The 20,707-nt window shown below is 47.4% G+C and overlaps 1 protein-coding gene across 1 annotated transcript in view; it reads right to left on the minus strand.

The window, feature by feature from the left end:
* Positions 1-3,828, minus strand: part of TM9SF2 (transmembrane 9 superfamily member 2) — a 37,693-nt gene extending 33,865 nt beyond the window's left edge. The window contains exons 1-3 of the mRNA XM_009288491.1: positions 3,592-3,828; positions 2,771-2,896; positions 2,393-2,551 (exon numbers count right to left, since the gene is read on the minus strand). Coding sequence (XP_009286766.1) covers positions 2,393-2,551; positions 2,771-2,896; positions 3,592-3,828 — 522 coding nt within the window. The remainder of the gene's footprint in view (positions 1-2,392; positions 2,552-2,770; positions 2,897-3,591) is intronic.
* Positions 3,829-20,707: the final 16,879 nt, after the last annotated feature.

Raw genomic sequence — 20,707 nt, forward strand, 5'->3', positions numbered from 1 at the left:
GTGTTTGTGGTTGGGTTTTTTTTTTTTTTTTTTTTTAAATCTTTGTTCAGGCATTAGATCCAGCACCTCCCATGACTTTATGACCAGCTTCAAATTAGTATTTATCACAAATCCTTTCAGGCTTTTGGTATACTATAGAGGCCTATGTCTTTTTCCCCACTATTTCATACAGTGCTAGAAATGTACAATCAGTCTGATACCCGACTCGCCAAATTAAAAAGAGAAAGGACTGACTGAATAAAACAGGCAAAGAAGAGCTCTGTAAGATAAAAACCGCTACTGAATTACATCTCAAAAGAAAATGCTGAGACAATTATACAGCCATCACTGTATATTTAAGGCTAAATTCAGCTCGGCTGACTCCTTTGCCTAGGCAATGGGGCAGAGTCTTCGCAGAAATGAGTGTGCCGAGAGGGATGCACTGGTGCCTTGCAGCAAACACAAACCAGACTCCTCCGGGAGGGAGAGGGGGCACGTGGCACCAGCTAGTACGGTCTGAGCACTAACGGCCTTGGGAGCAGCTGCATTTATGACTCTCTTCAGCGGTTGCTATAGGTAAGGTTTCTGTGAGGTCCCTGGTGAATTTTAAACCAGCACAAAAGAAAGTGTGGGAAGATTGCTGCCTGCCTGGCCCATGCCTCCCATGTTTGGAGCAGGTCTGGTTCAGGCTGCACCAATTAGTTTGTTCAGCCCTCAGTGTGTAATAATAAAATTGCTGTTCACATTAGTACCAATTATAGGGATTGGGAAGAAACAAACCTTTATACGGGAATATGTTTGTGGATAAAACAAAGGGGAATGCTTTCTTTTTATAGCTCTGTGAGCCCCAAATCAATTGAGCTGGTTACCTGTGTAACCAGTGAGCATGGTTGGTAATTAATAGTTTCACTGTAAGCTTAAATATCCAAGCTCATCCAAGTTTCCAAGCTTAAATATCACTCTTGGTGATCACTGTTTTCTATCAACTGGGAAAAGAAGAGTCTGTATTTTTTTTTCCTTCAAGAAGAGACTGTTCAGGATCTTTGACAAGAGTTAAACTAGATGGGGGGGGGGGGAAGAAAAAATTTGTTTAATAATCTATATCAAAATTATTCTAGCCCGTAATCGGGAACACACAGACACACACACAGACACCATCTGGTTATTAGCAGTTAATCTAATAATTAGCAGGTCACATTTCTCAAGTATTCTGTCCTCACCCTGTATCCTTCTGTGGCATGACATATTAACACATGCAATCAGCCACATTCATTGACAAAGATCTTTACTTAAGTCCAGTTCCTGGTGGTGAATTTTGCACTATTATAAAGCATATCACGTTTATGAAATTCAGATTATGGGAAGCCTTCTGGAACAACGTGGTAAAGGCTGCAGAGCTGATTTGGGATGTGGCTGCTGGAAATCTGGACAAGAACTATGAAGGTATTGAGGCAGTTAAATCCTTTTGAGACTCCTATTTTTCCACTAATTTCAATTGGGAATTATGTGCCAAATTAGGAGCTAAGTGTTCACGTACATTGAGTTTGCACTGTGCTTCTTAGGTCATAATTTCAGTCCTTGAATTTTGTAAATGGTATGATGGGTATTTTTTGACTCATAGAAAGAGTATTTGTCATAACGATTTCCCCCCCACCAGTACTGCAGGAGTTGCTCTACTAGATGTCTGGCACTGCCTGGTATTCAAGTCTCTAACAAGGACTACAGAGCGCTCCATGAGAAGCACTGTTTAGAAAGGGGGTTTCTCAATAATCCCTTCAGTTCCTGGAATTTTATGCCATGAAGTATGAGAAAGGTTATCTGCCATAACTTTTTATCCTGCTTTATCAGTGCGATCTAACTGCAACCATGACTGTTCACCTTAAAGGCTTAAGCCTTTTTCAAGACATTTTGGTCTCAGTTATGACATAGTGTATCTTCACTTGACAAATAAATTATGAATATGTAAGAAAAATCTCTTTATTTGTTTCAAATCTGGAGCTTTTAAGTTTCATCCCCTACTCCCAGTATTGAAGAAAGGGGTAGATGGCAGAGACCAGTTTCCCTACTCTGCATCACCAGGCTTCTCTCAGGACTACTCCTTACGCTAACCTGTCTGAGGGAAAAAGCTCAGCCCCAGTGTCAGTCAGGCTCTGAGGAATACTCCTATCAAAATAAAAAAATCCTGAGCTGGTGAAAAGGTGTCCTCTAATACATGGGATTTTCAAATAGCTGAGAAAGCGGGATTGGGGCAAAGCGATGCTGGAGTTATAGTGTTCCTACCCCTTGGGACCTAACCCGTGCTGGAATAGATCCACGGGAGCCACCAGCTAAAATGGTGTATAGGTTGTCCTAAATTATGCCGAGCATCAGGCTGGTACCCTTACCAGATGCTACAGAAACAGCTACAAGTCACCTTTGTCCCGCCAGGCGGTTGCAGTGGGCGCAGCTCTGTGGGACTGTTGTCGTACCCGGTGAGGCGGGTGGGACCACGGGCATCCTCCCCGGGATGCCACCAGTGGGAAGGTGGCCTGAGGAAGGCCTCCAGCGGTCCTGTGGCCGGGCCACGCTTCAGCTGAGCATTCAATGTTTGGAGCACTTACCTGGGCTCATCCCCCCTGCTAGCAAATGCTAGTCTACATGGCTGATTCCTGCCTCTTGCGCTGGGGTCAGAGCAAGCGGTGCCTGGCAGGAGACGGGTGAAAAGATCATGAAAGAAGCAGCTATCAGCTGGTGACTTGTGCTGGGAGGCAGCGGGCGAGTAACCTTGCTCCATTTTATGGTAGTGCTTCACCTGCAAGTGCCCGCTGTGAGTGAAATTGCCTGGGCTGGTGCTGTCCTTTATCAATTTCGCTCTCAGCAGGCTCCCCAGGTGAAGCATTTCATTGCGGGAGTCGGACTCTGCTCTCTCCTTGACAGCCTGAAATAGAAAGCGAGGAAAGGAAAGAAGGTAATAAATGGCCGGAGAAAAGCAAAAGCAGGACAGAGAGCAGCAAGAAGCAGGATGTGTGTTCAACAGTAATGGTGATTCAGTGCACCCAGCCCTCTAATTCTGGGGGAATTTGACACTGAAAAGAGCTTTACTTAGCTCTTTTAAGCTTTACACTTAGAAGTAAAGGAAGTAAAAGAACTTTACAGTTAGAAGTGGAAAATTATGGTGAATAATATTTTGTTGAAAATACTGTGTAAGATGATGTGGGTAAAACTAAAAGATAATTTTCTTGATCTTCAGCCTTACAGAATTATAGTCGCTGTTTCTGGGAGAAATCCAGGCAAACATTCTTTTTTCCTGTTTTTCTAAAGTCTGCCTTTCAGATTTATATGCCTTGATTTTTGTGGGGTTTGTTTTTGTTGCCCTTTCTTAAGACACCCTGCGTGTGACTTTCAGTGTTGCTGGGTGCCTGATGACACTTCCCTTGACTTCAGGGAGAAATTCAGCATCCAAGATGAGAACCGTGCAAAATCACTAACTGCATTTGAACGTCTGACTGCCTGTTACTGGGGAAAGAGACCCATTGATTCAGTGACAAGGATGTCGACGCAGCTTTAAAGGTCACAGACCCATCTCTTTCCAGCCAGTTACATCCTAGGGCTTATGGGAGTGGGGGACAGCACAGAGCCGAAGCGTTTGAGCTGGTTCCCGGCTCCTAGGGGAATTGCTTGCATGGAGACTAGGCGGCTGATTGCAGAGCCGCAAGCATCCCGCTTCAGCCGCGGCGAGCTGATACCTTGAACCAGGTCCCTGCGTGCAGCAGGGGACATGGGGAAGTGATGCCTGTACCTCCGGTAGGATACATCCGACAGCAGCAGAAACTCTGTCCTAGATATGTGTTTGGGAGGCGACTGCAACATGTAGCCCGTCCCTGAAGTTTTGGGGATAAAAAACGGCTTTTTGTTTCGGTGACGTGAAGCGTACGCAGCTGTACCTAGTGGCTTACGGTTTGCTGCTGGTTAACATGGGAAAACTGGTTGAGAGGCTGCTGCTGGAGGAAGGCGATCTGGGTGGAAAACATCACAAATCAGCAGAGCTCTCGAGTTTCAGGGGAGGAGGGAGCGAAAGCAATGGACTAATGAACTTAAACCAGAAGACTTCAACCCGCTCAAAGAATTGGTAAATGCAGTCTTGTGGAAAGGAATTTTAATGGGAAAGGGAGCCCGGGAGAACTGTCGGCTCCTAAAAGAGGTGCCGAAGATGTGATGAAAAACCGCTGTGATGCCCGCAGTGAGAACGGGGAGAGGCCAATGTGGCTGCCTAGGAAGATGACCTGACAGTCAAAAAGATGGTGAAAAAGGTGGCTTGCAGGCAGGCAGTAGAAGGAAACCTTCTAATGCTGTCCCATATGACACTCTCATGGACAAACTAGGGACATGTAGTCTTCATTAAACTACTATAAAGTGGGGAAAAGGAGGCAAGGGATTGGGTAAGCGTGTGGAAGACAGAAAAGGAAGAAAGAAGGGTGGAGATGGAAGACAGCACAAAATGGGGTAACTTTTTTCCTCTGAGAATAACAAAAAAAGGTCCAAAATAAAAAAAAAACAACACGATATGACACGTCTAGTGTTGCAGTTTCATGCAAATGTCTCTGTCTTCTAGCACCGATGTGTGACTGTAAATGGAACCCGATTTGCCAGATCAGTAAATACAAACCTGACTTATGCTGACAAAAATATTAAAATCCTTTGCATAAAGCTCTTTGTTTTCTCAAATGAGGGCAAAAAGCAAGCAAACCTGCTGCAACTCCTCCCATAATGAAGTTCCCTTTTATATTCTAGAGGGTGGGGTCTCTAAGTATCCAAATTTGAATGATTAACAAAAAACCAAGAGGCACATTTTTCTAATGGGTAGACTATAATAGGAAGTTTTGCCAGCTCCCACCCACAAACTGGTTTAATAATGTTATTTGCCCTCATTTGCAACTAAACTTCTTTCTTAGGTTGCCCTTTGCAAAGTGGTTTCTTAGGTGTGCTTAGCTAATTCAGGGGAAGGAGTGCAGCAGGAGCAAGGGGTCCTCCTATTGATTTTTGCATGAGATCTCCTTTGAGAACCTGTCCCAGCCATTACTTCACATGCTCTGAAAATTTTTGTCAATATGTCCCAATCAGTAGCAGGACGGAGGTTACTCTAAAACTTAATTAAAATAACAATCAATGGGATTAGGATGTCAAAAATTGGTATAAAACATCAGCTAGGAGAATTATCATCTCCGTTATAGAGGAATTCTGGAAATTTCAAATTACATTCTGATTTATGCCTTCCACGTCACACCAAAGATAATAAGATCACGCAGATTACAGGTAAACACAAAATTGCCTCTTTGGTTTACGATTGGTGGGAGGAAGGTTGATCAGATATGACAAAAATCCATGCATGTTATTTACACAGACAAGAGACAGAAATGCTTGGGAAGTTCTGGTGAAAAGATGATGGCTCTCTTGGTGACCTTTTCGCTCTGGAAATTACAGTACATTTCCTGGAAGAATCACTTGCCATGCTATACACGATCACTGCACAGACATGCAGGAGCAGAAAATAGAGGCTGTAGCGAAAAGAATCTCACCCAACGTGCTGGTTTGCTAACAAGGCGAATCTCAGGATACTTAGAATGAAAATCATCTATAAACACTCCTACATGGTGGGTAGGTCTGCAAAGGTTACTTTGCACTGCTCAGAAAGAGGCGTTTGTTTGCCGCTCTCGGGTTTTGATGAGCAGGAATATAGTGCAGTGCCACTGAGAAAATGAAAAGGTAACACAACCCAAAATCTGCCAGGGCCAAGATTTTTGCAAGTCAGCTTTTTTTTTTTTTCTCCAGATTAGGTGGTCTCCTAAATAGTATGACTATGCAATGTGCAGAACACTTGTTGTCCTAAACTAAAATAAATAGAAAATTTAACTGTGGAAAGGGTGATTACTATTCTGACGTTACACGGTGCTGTGGCTCTATTCACAGATACTCAAACTGGGTGCACTGGCCAGTATATGGTATGTGGATGTTTGACAAGGTATGTGGATAAGTTTCTATACTGTTCCCCCTTCATATAGATCAGTGAGTGCAGAATGGTGGTCTGGCCAGCTGGCAACGCATACGACAGTGCTGTCTATGGATTCATATGGACTGTAGTGCCTCTTAGTGCTGTATTTGTGACTGGAGCACGTTGTGTGCTCCAGGACTTTTGCAAGCCAAAAAAAAAAAGAGCGCTCTGTGGTGACTTGGCCTGCCAAGAATGGTGAATCTGGAATCAATTACAATCAACAGCTGAGTCTGCTAGTGCCTCGGCACCTCTGGTGCAGTGGGAAAGGCTTCATAAAGGACATTGTTATACATTTCTGTGATCTGGCTGAATGGAAAATACATGCAGCTGAATATGCAACCCATGCATTCATTGCTCTGCGTTGGGTGACGTGTTTGGATTGCAGCAAGTTACGTGTCTACTCATCTATGTAGCGTTGCATTGATTGTTTGCAACTTCTCTGAGATTTTATCCATGCTAGTGAAGTAGGCTAGTATGTAAATTGATAAGTTTTACATAAAGAAATGAGATCATAGAGTCACAGAAATGTTGGTTGCATGGGACCCTGGCGATCACCCCACTCAAAACAGGACTACCACCAATGTTATACCATTAGGTCAGCAGTGCCTTTATCTAGCCAAGCTGTGAAAAGCCTCCAAGGAAGGAGCTGCCATCACCTCTCTGGAGCACCTGGTGGAGAAGGTTTTCCTAATGGCCAGCCTGAACCTCCCCATCTGCCGTGTGTGGCCATTGCCCCTTGTTACGTCCTCTGGCACCACCAAGAAGAGTTTGGCTCTGTCATCTCCGTACCTGCTCTTGAGACAGCCACAGGCTGCTGTTCCATCACCCTTTAGGCTCCTCTTCGCTGGGCGAAACAAGCCCAGCTCCCTCCACCTCTCTCACACCACACCTGCAGTCTAGGCCCTGGACCATGGTGGTAGCCCTGAGCCGTCACCTCTCCAGTTTTTCCACATCCCCCTTGAAGCAGGGGTCCCTGAAGAGGACACTGTACTCCAGGCGCAGACCTACCAATGCCATGCAGGAGTCCAGTTCAATCTGCTGGCCACCCTCCTCCCAGCACTGCTGAGCGTGCAATTTGCAGTTATTTGCGATGGGATCCTATTGTAGTCTCATATTCCTCTTGTCACCCACCATAACCCCCAGGCCCTTTTCAGTCACAGAACTTTTCACGTCTCCATGTTAAACTTCACGGGGTTTCTGTTGGTGCAGGCCTTAGGTTTTTGAGGTCTATTTATTGACGCTCTACCATTTGGCTTGTCAACCACTCCCTTAGTTTAGTGCCATCCGCAGATGTGTTTGAGGATGATACTTTTACAGATTTGCATTCTGCCTCCTCATTCAGGTCTTTGATGAGAATAAAGAACGATACTGGCACCAGTATCAACCCCTGGGGCACTCTGCTTGTTAGTAGCTGCCAACTGGGCATCAAGACATTGATCAGTGTCCTTCGAGCCCTGTGGTCCAAGCAACTGTCAAATCACCTAACAGGCATCGGACCATCCAACAAACATTCAGCCCAGACTTCCTCAGCTCCCAAGCGTAGCTGTCATGCAACGGTCTGCCACTCACTCAAGGCTCCATCTCATTTCAGCTTGCCTTCTGATACATGGGACAAGATGCAGAAAGAGGCTGGTGTTGCTGCTGTGGTAAGGGTACGTGGTTCTTGGGCTTGCTCTTCTTGTAATTTTTCATATTTTTCACAGTATACTGGTGACACAGTTACATAGCTCCAGGAACTACAAACTCTTTCAGTTGCTCACAGCCCCCCGTAGTCTCTTAGCCCGTATCTCTATGACACCACATGCCTTGGTCTTGCAGGGACACTGAAAATCACTCTTCTTGACTTTCTTCATTTCCCACACCTGCCTTTGTTTTTTGTAAGCCTCACATATCCATCTTCATTCATTTCTCTTCTATCCAGATGTTTTTTCCTCAATGGTGCCCACCTCTGCTGGCAAGCCAACCCTGGCCCTCCTTCTGTCACTAACATGGAGCATTAGTGCTGGAGGTCCCAGGCAAGAGCAGCTCCTATGGGTGGGGAAACGCCTGCGGGAGGACATGGCCATGGCCCACTGCCCTCTCTCCTGCTCTTTGCTCCTTCACCGAGCCAAATAACGAAGCATTTGTTCCTGACAAGCAGATGGGGAGGAATTGGCAAGGAGCCCGGATTCCTTATAACTTAATCTCTGTCTACTCAGCTGTAAGTAGAGTTTTGTCTCAAAAGAACATGATTCCTTTGGCTTTGCCACCAAATATTTGCTCACTAACATCTTTTTTTCTCATATTGTTATCCCAGGAGAAGAAATGGAGAGTTGTATTTCCAGTTACCGAGAAAAATTATCCGTGGGCAAGGGAGGATGGATGTGAGGCCATTCACTAAAAGGCAGATTACTTCTGATGAGGCTATCGTGCCACTTACAAGCTTTTATCTCTCTATAAAATGCTGTGCTGCCTCAAGTATCCTAACAGAAGGAATTCAAGGCATAGGGAAGTGGGATCTTCCATTTACTCCGAGGAAAACACAGTGAGACAGATGAGCTGAGGAATTCCCGGACAGAGATTACAAAGTCTCGTGGGAGGTTGCTCCTCTGAGGATCTTTGGAGGCTAGAATTTTTACTGCATTGGAAAGCCTACTTTGTTATGAATGGGTGAAATTGAAATCAATAATAAGCTGGCAAGTGACATCATATTTCAACATGCAAGAGGTCACAACCATATTCCTCTACCTAGAATACGGCAACAAACCTTTAAACATCCATAACCTTTTTCTTTGTCAGACAAAGTGCAAACGTGCATTTAATTTTTCTCCCTTGACCATCTTTTTCAATTCTTACGCAACTGGGAAGAGGGATGGACAGGGGTTAACTCCTGCAGAAGATACAGCTGGGATGTAGCCTAAAATCCACACAGGGACACGAGGTGCTTTCCCTCTTCTCCACTTGCCTGCTATTTTGAATAAATTGCCGAGTGAAGGGAGAAGTGTTGGCTGGCAGCGAGTGGTTGGTAGGTGTGGAGATACTACTGCCTGGCATCAAGCCAAGGCTGAAGTCAGGAACACAGACTATGAACATATCAGATATTCCTGATACATCTTGAATGTTTCCCAGCAAAGACAATAGTTTCCATTTTACTTCCCTGGTAAGATTAAATCTTCCCCTGCTGGGACTGGGGAACTCCCGATGGACCCATCCTGGGTAATGAGTGAGAACAACTCCTGCAAAAGGAGCCGGGCTTTGAACTCCTGAGTTTTATCCATGTCCGCTGCACCAAGCCTGGTTTATCTGAACATCCAGACAGGAGCGATATCATCTGGTCAGGAGCCGGTGCAGGGACGGAGGGGAGGACTGCACAGGGTGTGGCAAGCTGGCAGGAGCATGGGAGGACCGTGCTGGCTCCATTCCTGGGGCTGCATGCCTTTCCTGCATGTGTGATAGCAACCCGTAATGCAAATTATCCGTCCGCCCCAGGAATGAGAGCAGAGGGCACCTGACGTGGCACTGGCAAAGTGAAGGATCCGGTGCAGAAAACCAGCGCTGCAGGTAGACAAGCAGCAAAGACCTGACCACAGAGGGCACCCACCATCTCTTGCTAGTGCTAGTCGGGGCTATATTTAGACTATTCGGTTAATGAGTAAAAGATATATGAGAAAATAGCTGCTACTTTTGTGTGCATAGTGATGGCGCTTGGTGGCGCTTCAGAGGCCAAGAAGCCATACCTAAGGCTACCCCAAAAACACTTGGGGAGCGTGGGTGCCCCGAGCTGTGCCAGTTTCCCGCTCCAGTGCTGCTCTCCGTGGCCTCGGCAGCCCCAGAAGAAAGAGGAGGCTGCACCGGCCGGCGAGCCGTCCCCCCACTTCAACTGCAGCGGTGCCCACTCGGAGTGGAGCAGCTGCACGTGTCTGCCCCGTGCCGCCAAACAAAAGGCTGCCAACCCGCTCCAGACCTCCGGCCGGGCCCCCGAGGACAGCAGTTGAACTCTCCCCCGTTGCCTGTTGATAAGCTTTGGTGCTTTGCAATTCCCCTTTCCAATTACCGGCCCCGCTCCCCATGCTGGCTGGGCCTGGCGTGTGCCGCCGGCTCGGCCGGGGCGGGGGGGGGGGGGGGGGGGCAGGGAGGAAGGAGATGGGAGAAGTGTTGGGGCAGAGCAGGGACGTCCATCAATCACTAGGAGGGTGTCATCTCTCAGCTGCCTTTTGCAGAAGTCCTTGGAGGTACCTGCACGGCTGAGGATGGAGTCGTCTGGATGAGCCGTGCAGAAGTGGCCCTTATGTGAATTACGTGCAGGAAAAATCTTTTTAAGTGTTAGGAAAAGGACTCAGTGAGTACCCGGGTGAGGGATGCTGTGGCATGTCCGTCACTGGAGGCCAGGTGAGAGAAATATCTTTCTGAAATGGCTTGGGTATAATTGACCAGTTTGGGGGCATGGAAATGGGGAGGGTGAGCCCTGCTGCCCTTTTTTCTTCGGCTGCATTGCTGTATTGTTAAAAGAAACTTGGGAGGATTATAAATCTAAAGATACAACAGTTAAATATCAACACCACTATTCTAGGTGATGTGGGCTTGATGCTTTCCCTTATCTTAGGCACATTCCCATTTCTATAACATCCACGTAAAGTTATGTGAAGCTCCAGAACTGACCTCCTGTGACTCTGAGTCAACAAGCAGTGATCCTGCAGTCATCGGCTAGCTGCCACATCGCTTCGCAGCAGCACTGGTACAAGGCAGGGTGCCCAGTGGGGTGTCTGGTGGAAATCCCAGCTGGCATAAGGCTGGCGCCCTCCTCTCGCCTCCTCCTGATGCAGGCAGAGAACTGTGGAGTGCCAGGCATCCCTATGGCATGTTTTGTACCCGAGACCGCTTTGCAAGTAGGACAAATTATGGCAGAGCTTGTGCAGCCAGAGTTGCTCACGAGGGATGGATGAGCAACCTGAGGACTGCAGAGGGAAAAAGTGGGGAGCTGGCATCTTCCTTTCCCCCCTTCCCTAAATTCCCTCTTCCTGGGAGCTGGGCTTCTAACCCAGGCTGGCACTGAGGTTTTATTGGTGTGAGACTGAAATCCAGCTCAGACTGCTACTGCAGGGACTGTGCTCCGCAATTAGCTCAGAAAAGAGGTCTCCAGAGGGACAAAAGGTTTCTCACCACAAGAAAGAGCTCTCTATTAAAGTGTCAGCTCGAAAGCAAATCTTGAGTCGAGAACAAAGAGGCTGCTGGCTGGGTTACGTTTTTTAATATTTTAAGGAGCTCCCTCTCTGAAAATACTTTTTTCTTTAATAAAAACATCAGAATGAATTTGAGCAGATCGTGAAGATCCAGTCTTGGCCTTGAAAGGAAAGAGGTAACAAGCATGGCCCGGCAACTATCCTAAAACCCCTGTGGCAAGCAATAATCTTGAAAAAACCAGTGCAAGCTATGTTTTCAATTTATAAATTAAATGTATTTAAAATTTATGAACTTTGACTGCATGAGTAACTACTTCATTAGACTTTAAGGCTGGCATGTTTCCTTGGCTTTTTTCACAGTAAGGTAAAACACATTTCTAATAAACATGGAAAGAGATTCCAAGCTAGAGTCACTACTTTTATGTAAAGGACCCTCCAGACTCATTAAAAAAGTTTACCACCTAAATAAAGCAAGCACATTGTAATTCTTGAACTCATAAAGTTGGTAATATATACAGAATATTAGCCTACTCCTACATGTACACCACTTGGTATCGATGAACAACATACAGTAAGGGGTTTACTATAAGGAAATTAGCATATAAAACTATGTTTTGGTAAGTCTTAGACCGAAACACGAACTTGAGGAACAGGAGGACGTAAGTTGGGCGCTGCTCTGATTTACTGAATAAGCATGGCTAATTATATGCAGATCCTGAGGAGAGGGCGCTCTGGTGCTTCGACACCGAAGCTTTAGCTGTAACTGAAACTGCACCGTTTCTCCTAGTTTATATCAACTGTTTAGACCCCTTTGACAGCCGGCAGTGGGGACATGGGTGGAGGCATGGTGGTGCCTGCACCATGCATTGGCCCACAAAATAAGGCTGTGGCTGAAAGAGCTGGCACCATGCACTTCCCCTTCCCAGCACTGGTGCGTCCACAGCTGGAGTACAGCATCCTGTTTTGGGACCCCTGCTTCAAGGGGGATGTGGAAAAACTGGAGAGGTGACGGCTCAGGGCTACCACCATGGTCCAGGGCCTAGACTGCAGGTGTGGTGTGAGAGAGGTGGAGGGAGCTGGGCTTGTTTCGCCCAGCGAAGAGGAGCCTAAAGGGTGATGGAACAGCAGCCTGTGGCTGTCTCAAGAGCAGGTACGGAGATGACAGAGCCAAACTCTTCTTGGTGGTGCCAGAGGACGTAACAAGGGGCAATGGCCACACACGGCAGATGGGGAGGTTCAGGCTGGCCATTAGGAAAACCTTCTCCACCAGGTGCTCCAGAGAGGTGATGGTGGATCCTTTCTTGGAGGCTTTTTATGACTTGGCTAGATAAAGGCTGACTTAATGGTATAATGTTGGTGGTAGTCCTGCTTTGATGGGAGGTTGGACTAGATGACTTCCAGAAATCCCATGCAACCAAAATTTCTGTGATTCTGTGGTCCTTTTCCCCAGAGCGAGGGAGAAGCATGTCCCAAACCATCAGTCAGTTCACCCGGTCAGAGAGAGAGGGCAGCTCTGCCAGATCCTGGCTCCTGAGGGCTGGTCCCAGCCTAGCTCTTACTCATAAGCGTGCGTTAGGCTATGCTGGGGTTCAGAAACAAATTTGCAACAAAACCTGTCAGCCTTAGCTAGCCAGTGTCTTAAAGCCACCAAAGTCTGACTTCCACATTGTTGTGCCTTGTAATAGTCACGGCTCAATGTACTTGTGCATCTCAAGGTAGCGTACTGGCAGTAACCCCCCCCCAATCTCGTTGTGGACTAAGCCATAGGAGACTCCAAATGAGGCTGAAAGCTGCACCTTCAGTTTCAAACCTTTAACCTTTCCTCACAAATCCTTTGATTTTTCTCTGACTCTGGGAGTAGCCAATACAAGTTGTCTTCTGAAGACAAAACCTTATTTTGCGGCAGCCTGAACTAAGTTGGAGCCCAATGATGGAGCTCTTCGATACAGTAAATTTTCTGTTTAGTGGGCAGAAGTCCAATCTCGTTGGACTAAGCCATAGGAGACTCCAAATGAGGCTGAAAGCTGCACCTTCAGTTTCAAACCTTTAACCTTTCCTCACAAATCCTTTGATTTTTCTCTGACTCTGGGAGTAGCCAATACAAGTTGTCTTCTGAAGACAAAACCTTATTTTGCGGCAGCCTGAACTAAGTTGGAGCCCAATGATGGAGCTCTTCGATACAGTAAATTTTCTGTTTAGTGGGCAGAAGTTATCCATACACTGTACTCAATCACCAAACCCATCTCTGAGAAACAACTTGAAACTTCCTTGAGTTTACCACCTTTGCCTTCCTTTTCCAGCCCTTTCTTCCCTTTTCTGCTCCCTACCTCCTTGCTCCATCTAACACTGCTTCCTCCTGACACCTGTTAGACTCCCAGACCCTCTCATTGCCCACCTCACGGCTGACAATCCCTAGGGCTAAAAACGCTCACGGGCTGCCCTTTGCACAGCTTACGCCACTTGGCCCTCAAATGAGGCACACTGGGTTCTTGTCCATTTACCGTGCACAGAGGTAGGGGAGGACCCAACTCAGCCAGGAGGTCTATCAAGCTGCTCCAGTGCAGCGAAATACAACAGTCTCAAAGGACGTTGGCAGAGCCAAATGCCTTGTTGGCTTGACCGCAGGGCGTTTTCACTGGGATGAAACAAAAATAGGACTATCACAGGCGTGACCGCTTACATGCCGCTGCATGGCATAGAGCAGGCGAGGCTGAGGTCCATCTCCCCAGCCTGGTGCAGCAGAAGGCCCCTTCTGGGCAAGCCTGAGGGAGCTGCAAGAGTCTTTGGTCTTCAAAACTCATCTTCCAGCAAGATGTCACCTTATTTTCAAGTCCAGTGGTGACAAATCCCTCGTCAACTTTTACTCTGCCTTAGGAAAGCTGTCTGTTGGAGAATAATCTCCACTTTGGTCTTTATGTGAAGCCTTGTATGTATAATTTGCATTTGGTTCGTCTCATGAATTGGAATTAGTCACATGAGAATCACAGGATTAGCTTTTTCAAGTGAAAACTCTCCTCTGCAGAAACCCTTTCCCGGCTGTCCTCAGAAAACTGTCCCCAACCTTTCCACAGTCTCAAAGCTGACACAGCCAGTCCTCTCCTTACCTTGCAGCTCCTTTCTTTTTTGGCTACAGGGGTGCTCAAAATAACACCGGAAATCTCACTTCACAGTTTCTTGCATGACAGCAGGCAACAGAAACCACCCAAAAGAGCATTTTTTCCTGAGCCAACTCTTGCATGTTTCCAAAAAGGACAGGGTTGCTGAGCAAACAGACCTGTTCCATCTCTGATTTCTTTGATACTAAGACCATATGGGCCACCAAGCTGGTCCCCACTCCCTGGAGCTTTTGTTTGTGTATATTGCATGCTCCTTTAAAACAAAAACAAAAACCAAACCCCCAATGAGTTCACTAAGTGAAACAAGCAGGTAAGGTAGTGCTGCATATGGTGCTAGTAAAATTGTAATAGTGAAAGTTGGCAAGAGCCAAGCAGCCTTTGTATTAACTCTCTGGAGCTTCAGGTAGAGCCTAATGTAATTACTTGCTCTACTTTGTAGCATTTTAAGAGAAAAGTGTGTGTTTTAAAAAAGTTATATTTCCAAATAAAACAGTCAGGTCTGGAGCAGACACAGTGCCTGATTCTGGTCCCTCTGAAGTCAATAGCAAAACTCCTGTTGACTTAAATCAGAGAAGGATTATGTCCCAAATCTGAGAAATAACAGCAAACGGAGCTGTGCTCTTTTTAAATTCACTGTCCAGGCTACCAGATTGTAACTTTTCCCTACTTTTTTCTCCACCTGAAATTCCAGAGGTTTGTCTTTCCTCAGCTCCACTGGCTGGATCTCAATATTAGAGCTGAAATTTTTTTCTCGTGTGAAGACACCTGCTTTGCAGACATCTCAGTGTAGGTGGGTGAATCCAGAGATCCTGAATCTCACCCACACAAACGCAGTGATTTCATTCAAGAAACATTCGTGTAGTACTTTTATAATGAAAATATCCACAGTCTGTCAAAATGTCATAAATTTCATTTTCCTGAGTAGATTCAAAAGCCCTAAATGCTGGGGCCGTTTACATCTCTGCAAGTAGAAGAATTTAAAGTGTTTGGGGGATTTCTGGGAGGAGCTTTTGTTTCTTTCTGACGTTTTATTTTTGAGATCGATTAAGGCGTTAACTAAGATTTACTTCCCTGTTAAAGGCAAGTCTGTGATCCTTAAAACCTGCCTCTAATTAATTGAATTCTATCAGTCAATGTTGTTTGCTAACTCTTATCAAAAGTTAGGCAAGGCTGGAACAGATCTTACTAGCAGCCCTTTCCCAACATGCCATTGATAATATTAGTAAAGCCTGACCATTTGATCACCAAATTAAAAAAAGAATATGGATCCATTTCTTTTATTTCTTGGATTTGGTACATAATCTATAAAGACAGCACTTGTGGGAACCATGTTTTAGCTTGGATGTCCAGAATCATCTTACTATACATGTTTTCTCTAACTAACTTGTCATTTCAAAGTTTCTCGAAAGTACCTGCTTCCTGCGTACAAGTAGGTCTTCCAGATTTCCATTTAATGCCTGAATAACAAAAATGAGGATCTGGGCCATCTTCTCGTCTCTGCCTCACTTTGATCTCGCCACACCGGTTGTCAACAGAGCAGCCAGAAGTGATACAAAGCTGAAATGCATCGATATGGATCCTTCTTTTATTTCTTGGATTTGGTACATAATCTATAAAGACAGCACTTGTGGGAACCATGTTTTAGCTTGGATGTCCAGAATCATCTTACTATACATGTTTTCTCTAACTAACTTGTCATTTCAAAGTTTCTCGAAAGTACCTGCTTCCTGCGTACAAGTAGGTCTTCCAGATTTCCATTTAATGCCTGAATAACAAAAATGAGGATCTGGGCCATCTTCTCGTCTCTGCCTCACTTTGATCTCGCCACACCGGTTGTCAACAGAGCAGCCAGAAGTGATACAAAGCTGAAATGCATCGAGATCCTTGCTTGTTCCTAAAGAACTAGTCCCCAGACCTGCCTCTATACCAAACGGTACGTGAAGGAGCCTGCTGTGGCCATCTGGTGCCGGATGGAGCCATGTATCAGTTTGCCGTTCACCTTCTCCTGTGGCTCCTACGAGCATAGGAGCCTTTTCCAGCACCTTGGCTCACCCTGTTATTTCTGTTCAAGTGTTTATGGTCTCTAATCAGCACCTAACTTGCCTGTACTGGAGTTTGTCCTACACCTACTGTGGGTTTTTCATTCGGGCTTCTCCTGGCCTGCTTTCAATCACTGGGGTCACGTGCCTTCAGAGGGAGATGAAAAGCAGATTTTATTAAATGGACATAAATCGCAGTAAAGCTGCACTGGCTTTTGATAATTTCAGTCTGATGAACCGCAGTGTTTATTATCAAGATTTTCTTATTGATTCTCTGCAGCCTCTGTAGGAGATTTCCTTACAAGGGGAGGAAAGCGTGGTCCTGCACTTGAGGTGGCACCTGCTCCAGCTGAGACTAGTGGGACCTTCACCTCCCTTGGCTTTATGTTCGCCATCTGCCGAGAAGATCTCCTCTGCGCCTTGGGAAAGGCGTCAGCGTTGACTCTGGTTGTGAGGTCTGGGGCTCTCTCACATCATGCGGGCCCTAATGCCAGACGACACCTTTAAATGCCGTAACACCCACGGGTGTCCTCCAGAAATCAGGGTCCCGCTGCCCTCAGGGTGGTGTGCTTCCTCCTGCTGGCATCTTTCCTCCCTCCTCCTCCCAGCTCGACACCTGGCCTTGTATAACGAGGACTATCTCTGACAAGAAATTAAACCAGAGCACGTACATCAGCGCCTTTTTGTTTACCAGGAAGCAATATTCACTCCCCCACCTCCCACCACGGCCCAGGATGTGCTGGGCAGCCAGATGGCTGCAGAAGTCCTTGGGACTGCCTGTACAAACACAGGTTGTTACGATGTGCCTGCAAAGCTCGTGATAACGCTTTGGGGACACAGAAACGCCTGCTGGCCCCCGGGGTTCAGACTGGGAGAATGGGGGGACATAAGGGTCCAGAAATACTCTGTACAGCGGCGTCCTCCTGGCCGAATCTCCCGTGCTGCAGGGCCCTGGACCTCCTCCTCCATCTCCTCCTGCAAGCCCTGGCAGCTGAGAGAGCAGCTGCAAACCGGGAGCTTGGTGACTACCTGGTCCTGCAGGTGCATTAAACTTTCCCTAGTGAAAGCAAGGCTCATTTGTAAAATAAAACAGTTGGGGCCTTTGAGGTGTGATAAAAGAAGCAATGCTGTTTTACGAGCTGCGAAGGGGAAGGATTTGCCCGTCCCAAACCTGCCCACCAGCATTATGGTATCCACAGGCGGTGACAGCATCGAGGCAAAACAGTGCTGCCAAGCATTTGCAGCATGAGAAAAACACATTTTCCTATAGGAAATTTCACAGGAAGAGCTCCTGAGGGCGACCGTCTCACAGCCCTGCAGCAGCTTGCCTTTCACAGGGAAAGGCATTTTAGCTGCCAGCCCTAGCCATGCCACGCCGACTGGGTTTTGCTCCCTGGTGCTGCACACCCATCACCTTCCACCGGCCAAAACTCCCCCCATCCTCCTCACTGTGTGGCATTTCCCAGTCTCACGCAGGTCTTCCCCAAAAAGCGGTCTCGCGAAAGCGGCGGCTCGGCAGAGGGTGCCGGCGTGGAAAGCAAGAGTGGGTTTGCTCGATGTCGGTGGTGACTGCTACCAGCATTTCCACTAGCTAAATAAGGGGGTAGCCACTAAAAACAAATTCTGCTCACAGTTTCACCACTGAAATTGAGGGTGTTTTGTCTGGTTTCTAACGGGAGCGATAGCTGCCGGCATCGGCTCTGAATAATTTCACTCTAACAATAAGTGAAGGTGTGTGATAGTCCGGGGTTTAAGGTCATGAGAGTTAGCCCAAGGCTTTTTCTCAGTTTTGCTTTGAGGTAAGCCAGCGATTCAAAGCAAAACCTGGCTAAAACCATGATGGTTACTTACTTTTAAAGTTTACCCTACCCAAAAACGTTTGAGGCATGTAAATGAGAGCCCTCCATCCCCAAAGAGGCTGAGGCCTGAACTTCAGGCACGAGTGAAAGCATCCAGCAAAGGAGATGGGGGGAAGCTCTGGGAGAAAGATAAACGACCGCCTGATTGTAGGTATTTGCCTCGGGCAAGTTTAACACCTCTCTTACTTAAATGTCTTTAATTCGTACACAGTAAGGAGCAAAGACTTTAAAGGAAAAGATTTCAGTGCAGTGGCTCCCGTAAAGCCCCACCGAGGCCGAGACCTCGTTTCTGCCCTCCCCCTTGCTGTCGGGTGGAGGTAAGGAGGTGTGAAGATGCGTTTGATGGCGGTGCCAGTGTGGGAGACACTTGGCACTGAAGCTTTCTGAAAAAAATCAGCTTCCAAGAGCTGTGGCAGGGAAGGTTTTCATAGGACACTGTGGAAGGTGTCCTTCAAAAGCCGCCTTGAGTTTCAGAAGCTCCAAAAAAAAAAGCATTTTCCACCTGAATGCTTTTAAATTCTCTAACCGGGTAAGTAGAATTAGATTTTATTAAAATATTTAAGTATTATACTAATGACTAGTAGTAGCATATCAAGTGTAGCGAAGTGACTCAAGAAGTCCTCGCTCTCAAAGCACAAACCTTTGATTTTTTTTTCCCCTCCCTCCTTTCTATTAATAAGCTATTTTAACTCCGTCCGCTTCAACAAACCTTTTCCGGAGCGTTTGCAAAGGCTGGGCGCAGGTGCTTGCTCGTCAAAATGCCTGCCTGTCAACGCTAGTGAATAAACCCGCGTTCGCGAGGCACCGCCGGTGCTCCCCGCGCTGCCCCCGCCGCCGGTGCCGCCGCCGCCGGTGCCCCAGGGCCGGTACCTCGTTGAGACGGTGACCTCTAGTGGCACCGGGGAGCCGGCTCTCCCCGCCGGTCTGCTCCGTTTCCAGGCACGAACCCCCAAAAGGTGCCGAAGGCAGCTGCCGTTCGCCTCTGCGAGTTAAGAAAACGAGTGTTCAAGCAAGATGGGCTCCGGGTCTCGACTTTTCGCATCCAGGTGCGCAGACACAAGTTACCTGGAATTTGTAGTAGGCATTTTGTGTATATATTTTTCCCTACCTTTCCTATTAAAAAATTGAATTCTTTTTAGTAAGTGGCAATTAATGCAGCACTTAGTCACTGCTAGTGCGTAATCCCAAGCCGACATCTCTCGTGTGTATGGGAAGGTAAGCCTGCTTCCAAGGGATGGTGGGGAGCGGCAGATTTCACCTCTAGGTATCCTAAAAATAGCATCTGAGGATTAAAATCTATTTTTGCTGTCTCTCCCTTTTCCTAATTTCTGGCTGTAAATCAACATTTCTTTGGCATCCCTAACTATGGAGAGGATGTGGGTTAGGGCCCAGCGCCCCTGTGCCCCTTCGTGCCCCCTCCCTGCTCCGGGTGGGCTCAGAAAGAGAAGGAAACCATCTCCTTCTCCTGCACTTCTACCTGTTTCCTTCCAGCACCCCGCTGGCCCTCTCACACAAGACCAGACCCCCGGGCAAAACCAAGTCCCTTGGCCAACGTGGGCTGATGTACTTGGCCTCATCAGCCCATCTCCTATCTGGGCATCCTAGGGTGTGGAGCCAGCCCCGGTGTGCACCAGCCCCGTGTGCCCCTGTCCCATCAACGTCTTCCCCACAGGGCAAGGAGGCCTCCCGCCGCCCAGGCCAGCTCCCCGTCACCTCGGCAGCCCCTTTGGTCCCAGGGCCAATGGCTGCTGCGGGGAGAAGTACCTGAGCTGGCCTTCACCATGCTTGATCTGCACTGAGCAGGGCTGTGCCAACTTGTCTCAAACCCACAGGTGATGTGGGATGGCTTTTTTTTCCCCCCTTACAAAAATTGCTTTTCTTCCCTTAAATGTTTTTTTCCACTAACTCCCCATCCCTCCTTGCCTACGCAGGGCAAGCTCTGTCGTGGGCCTCGTACAAGGCTTTGCAATTGGTGTGCAGCAGCAGATCATCCGGAGATGAGAACAACCACTTCCTCCCTCCACCACCTCTGTGAGTCTGCAGCAGGACCTGTTGACAGCTCTGCGCCACCTTCCTCAGCTCAAGCCTAGAGAAATGCCCGCCATCAGAAAGTCAAAAGTCGCTCGACACTTCTTCCCTGCTGCACGATGTACACACAGGAGTGACAGCAAGGTGACTTTCCCCGCATAGACACTGGAGCATCTTATAATGGAACCAGCATCACCGTGGCTTTGGTGGATCCATGGTCCCTTCCCACTTCTTCTGAAAGCCCCCGAGGTGTTAACACACGACCCCTGCTGTGCCAGGGCTTGTCCCTGGCATCGCCCTGCACAGGGCTGAGTGCCAAGGCCCCGCAGACGCCCTGCATGCTCAGGAGGGCAGAGAAAGTTCAACGCCACTGGTGAGGAGTGGGTTTGCACCTTGGCACGCTCCCTTCCTCTGGTGGGGCTGTCCCACCCCGCTGTGACGTTGCCCTGTGCTGCCCTGCTCCTCGCTGGCAGGCAGCACATCACACCTGGCAGCACAG

This window comes from Aptenodytes forsteri, unplaced genomic scaffold (genome assembly GCF_000699145.1).
Source record: "Aptenodytes forsteri isolate BGI_AS27 unplaced genomic scaffold, ASM69914v1 Scaffold123, whole genome shotgun sequence".
NCBI lineage: Eukaryota > Metazoa > Chordata > Aves > Sphenisciformes > Spheniscidae > Aptenodytes > Aptenodytes forsteri.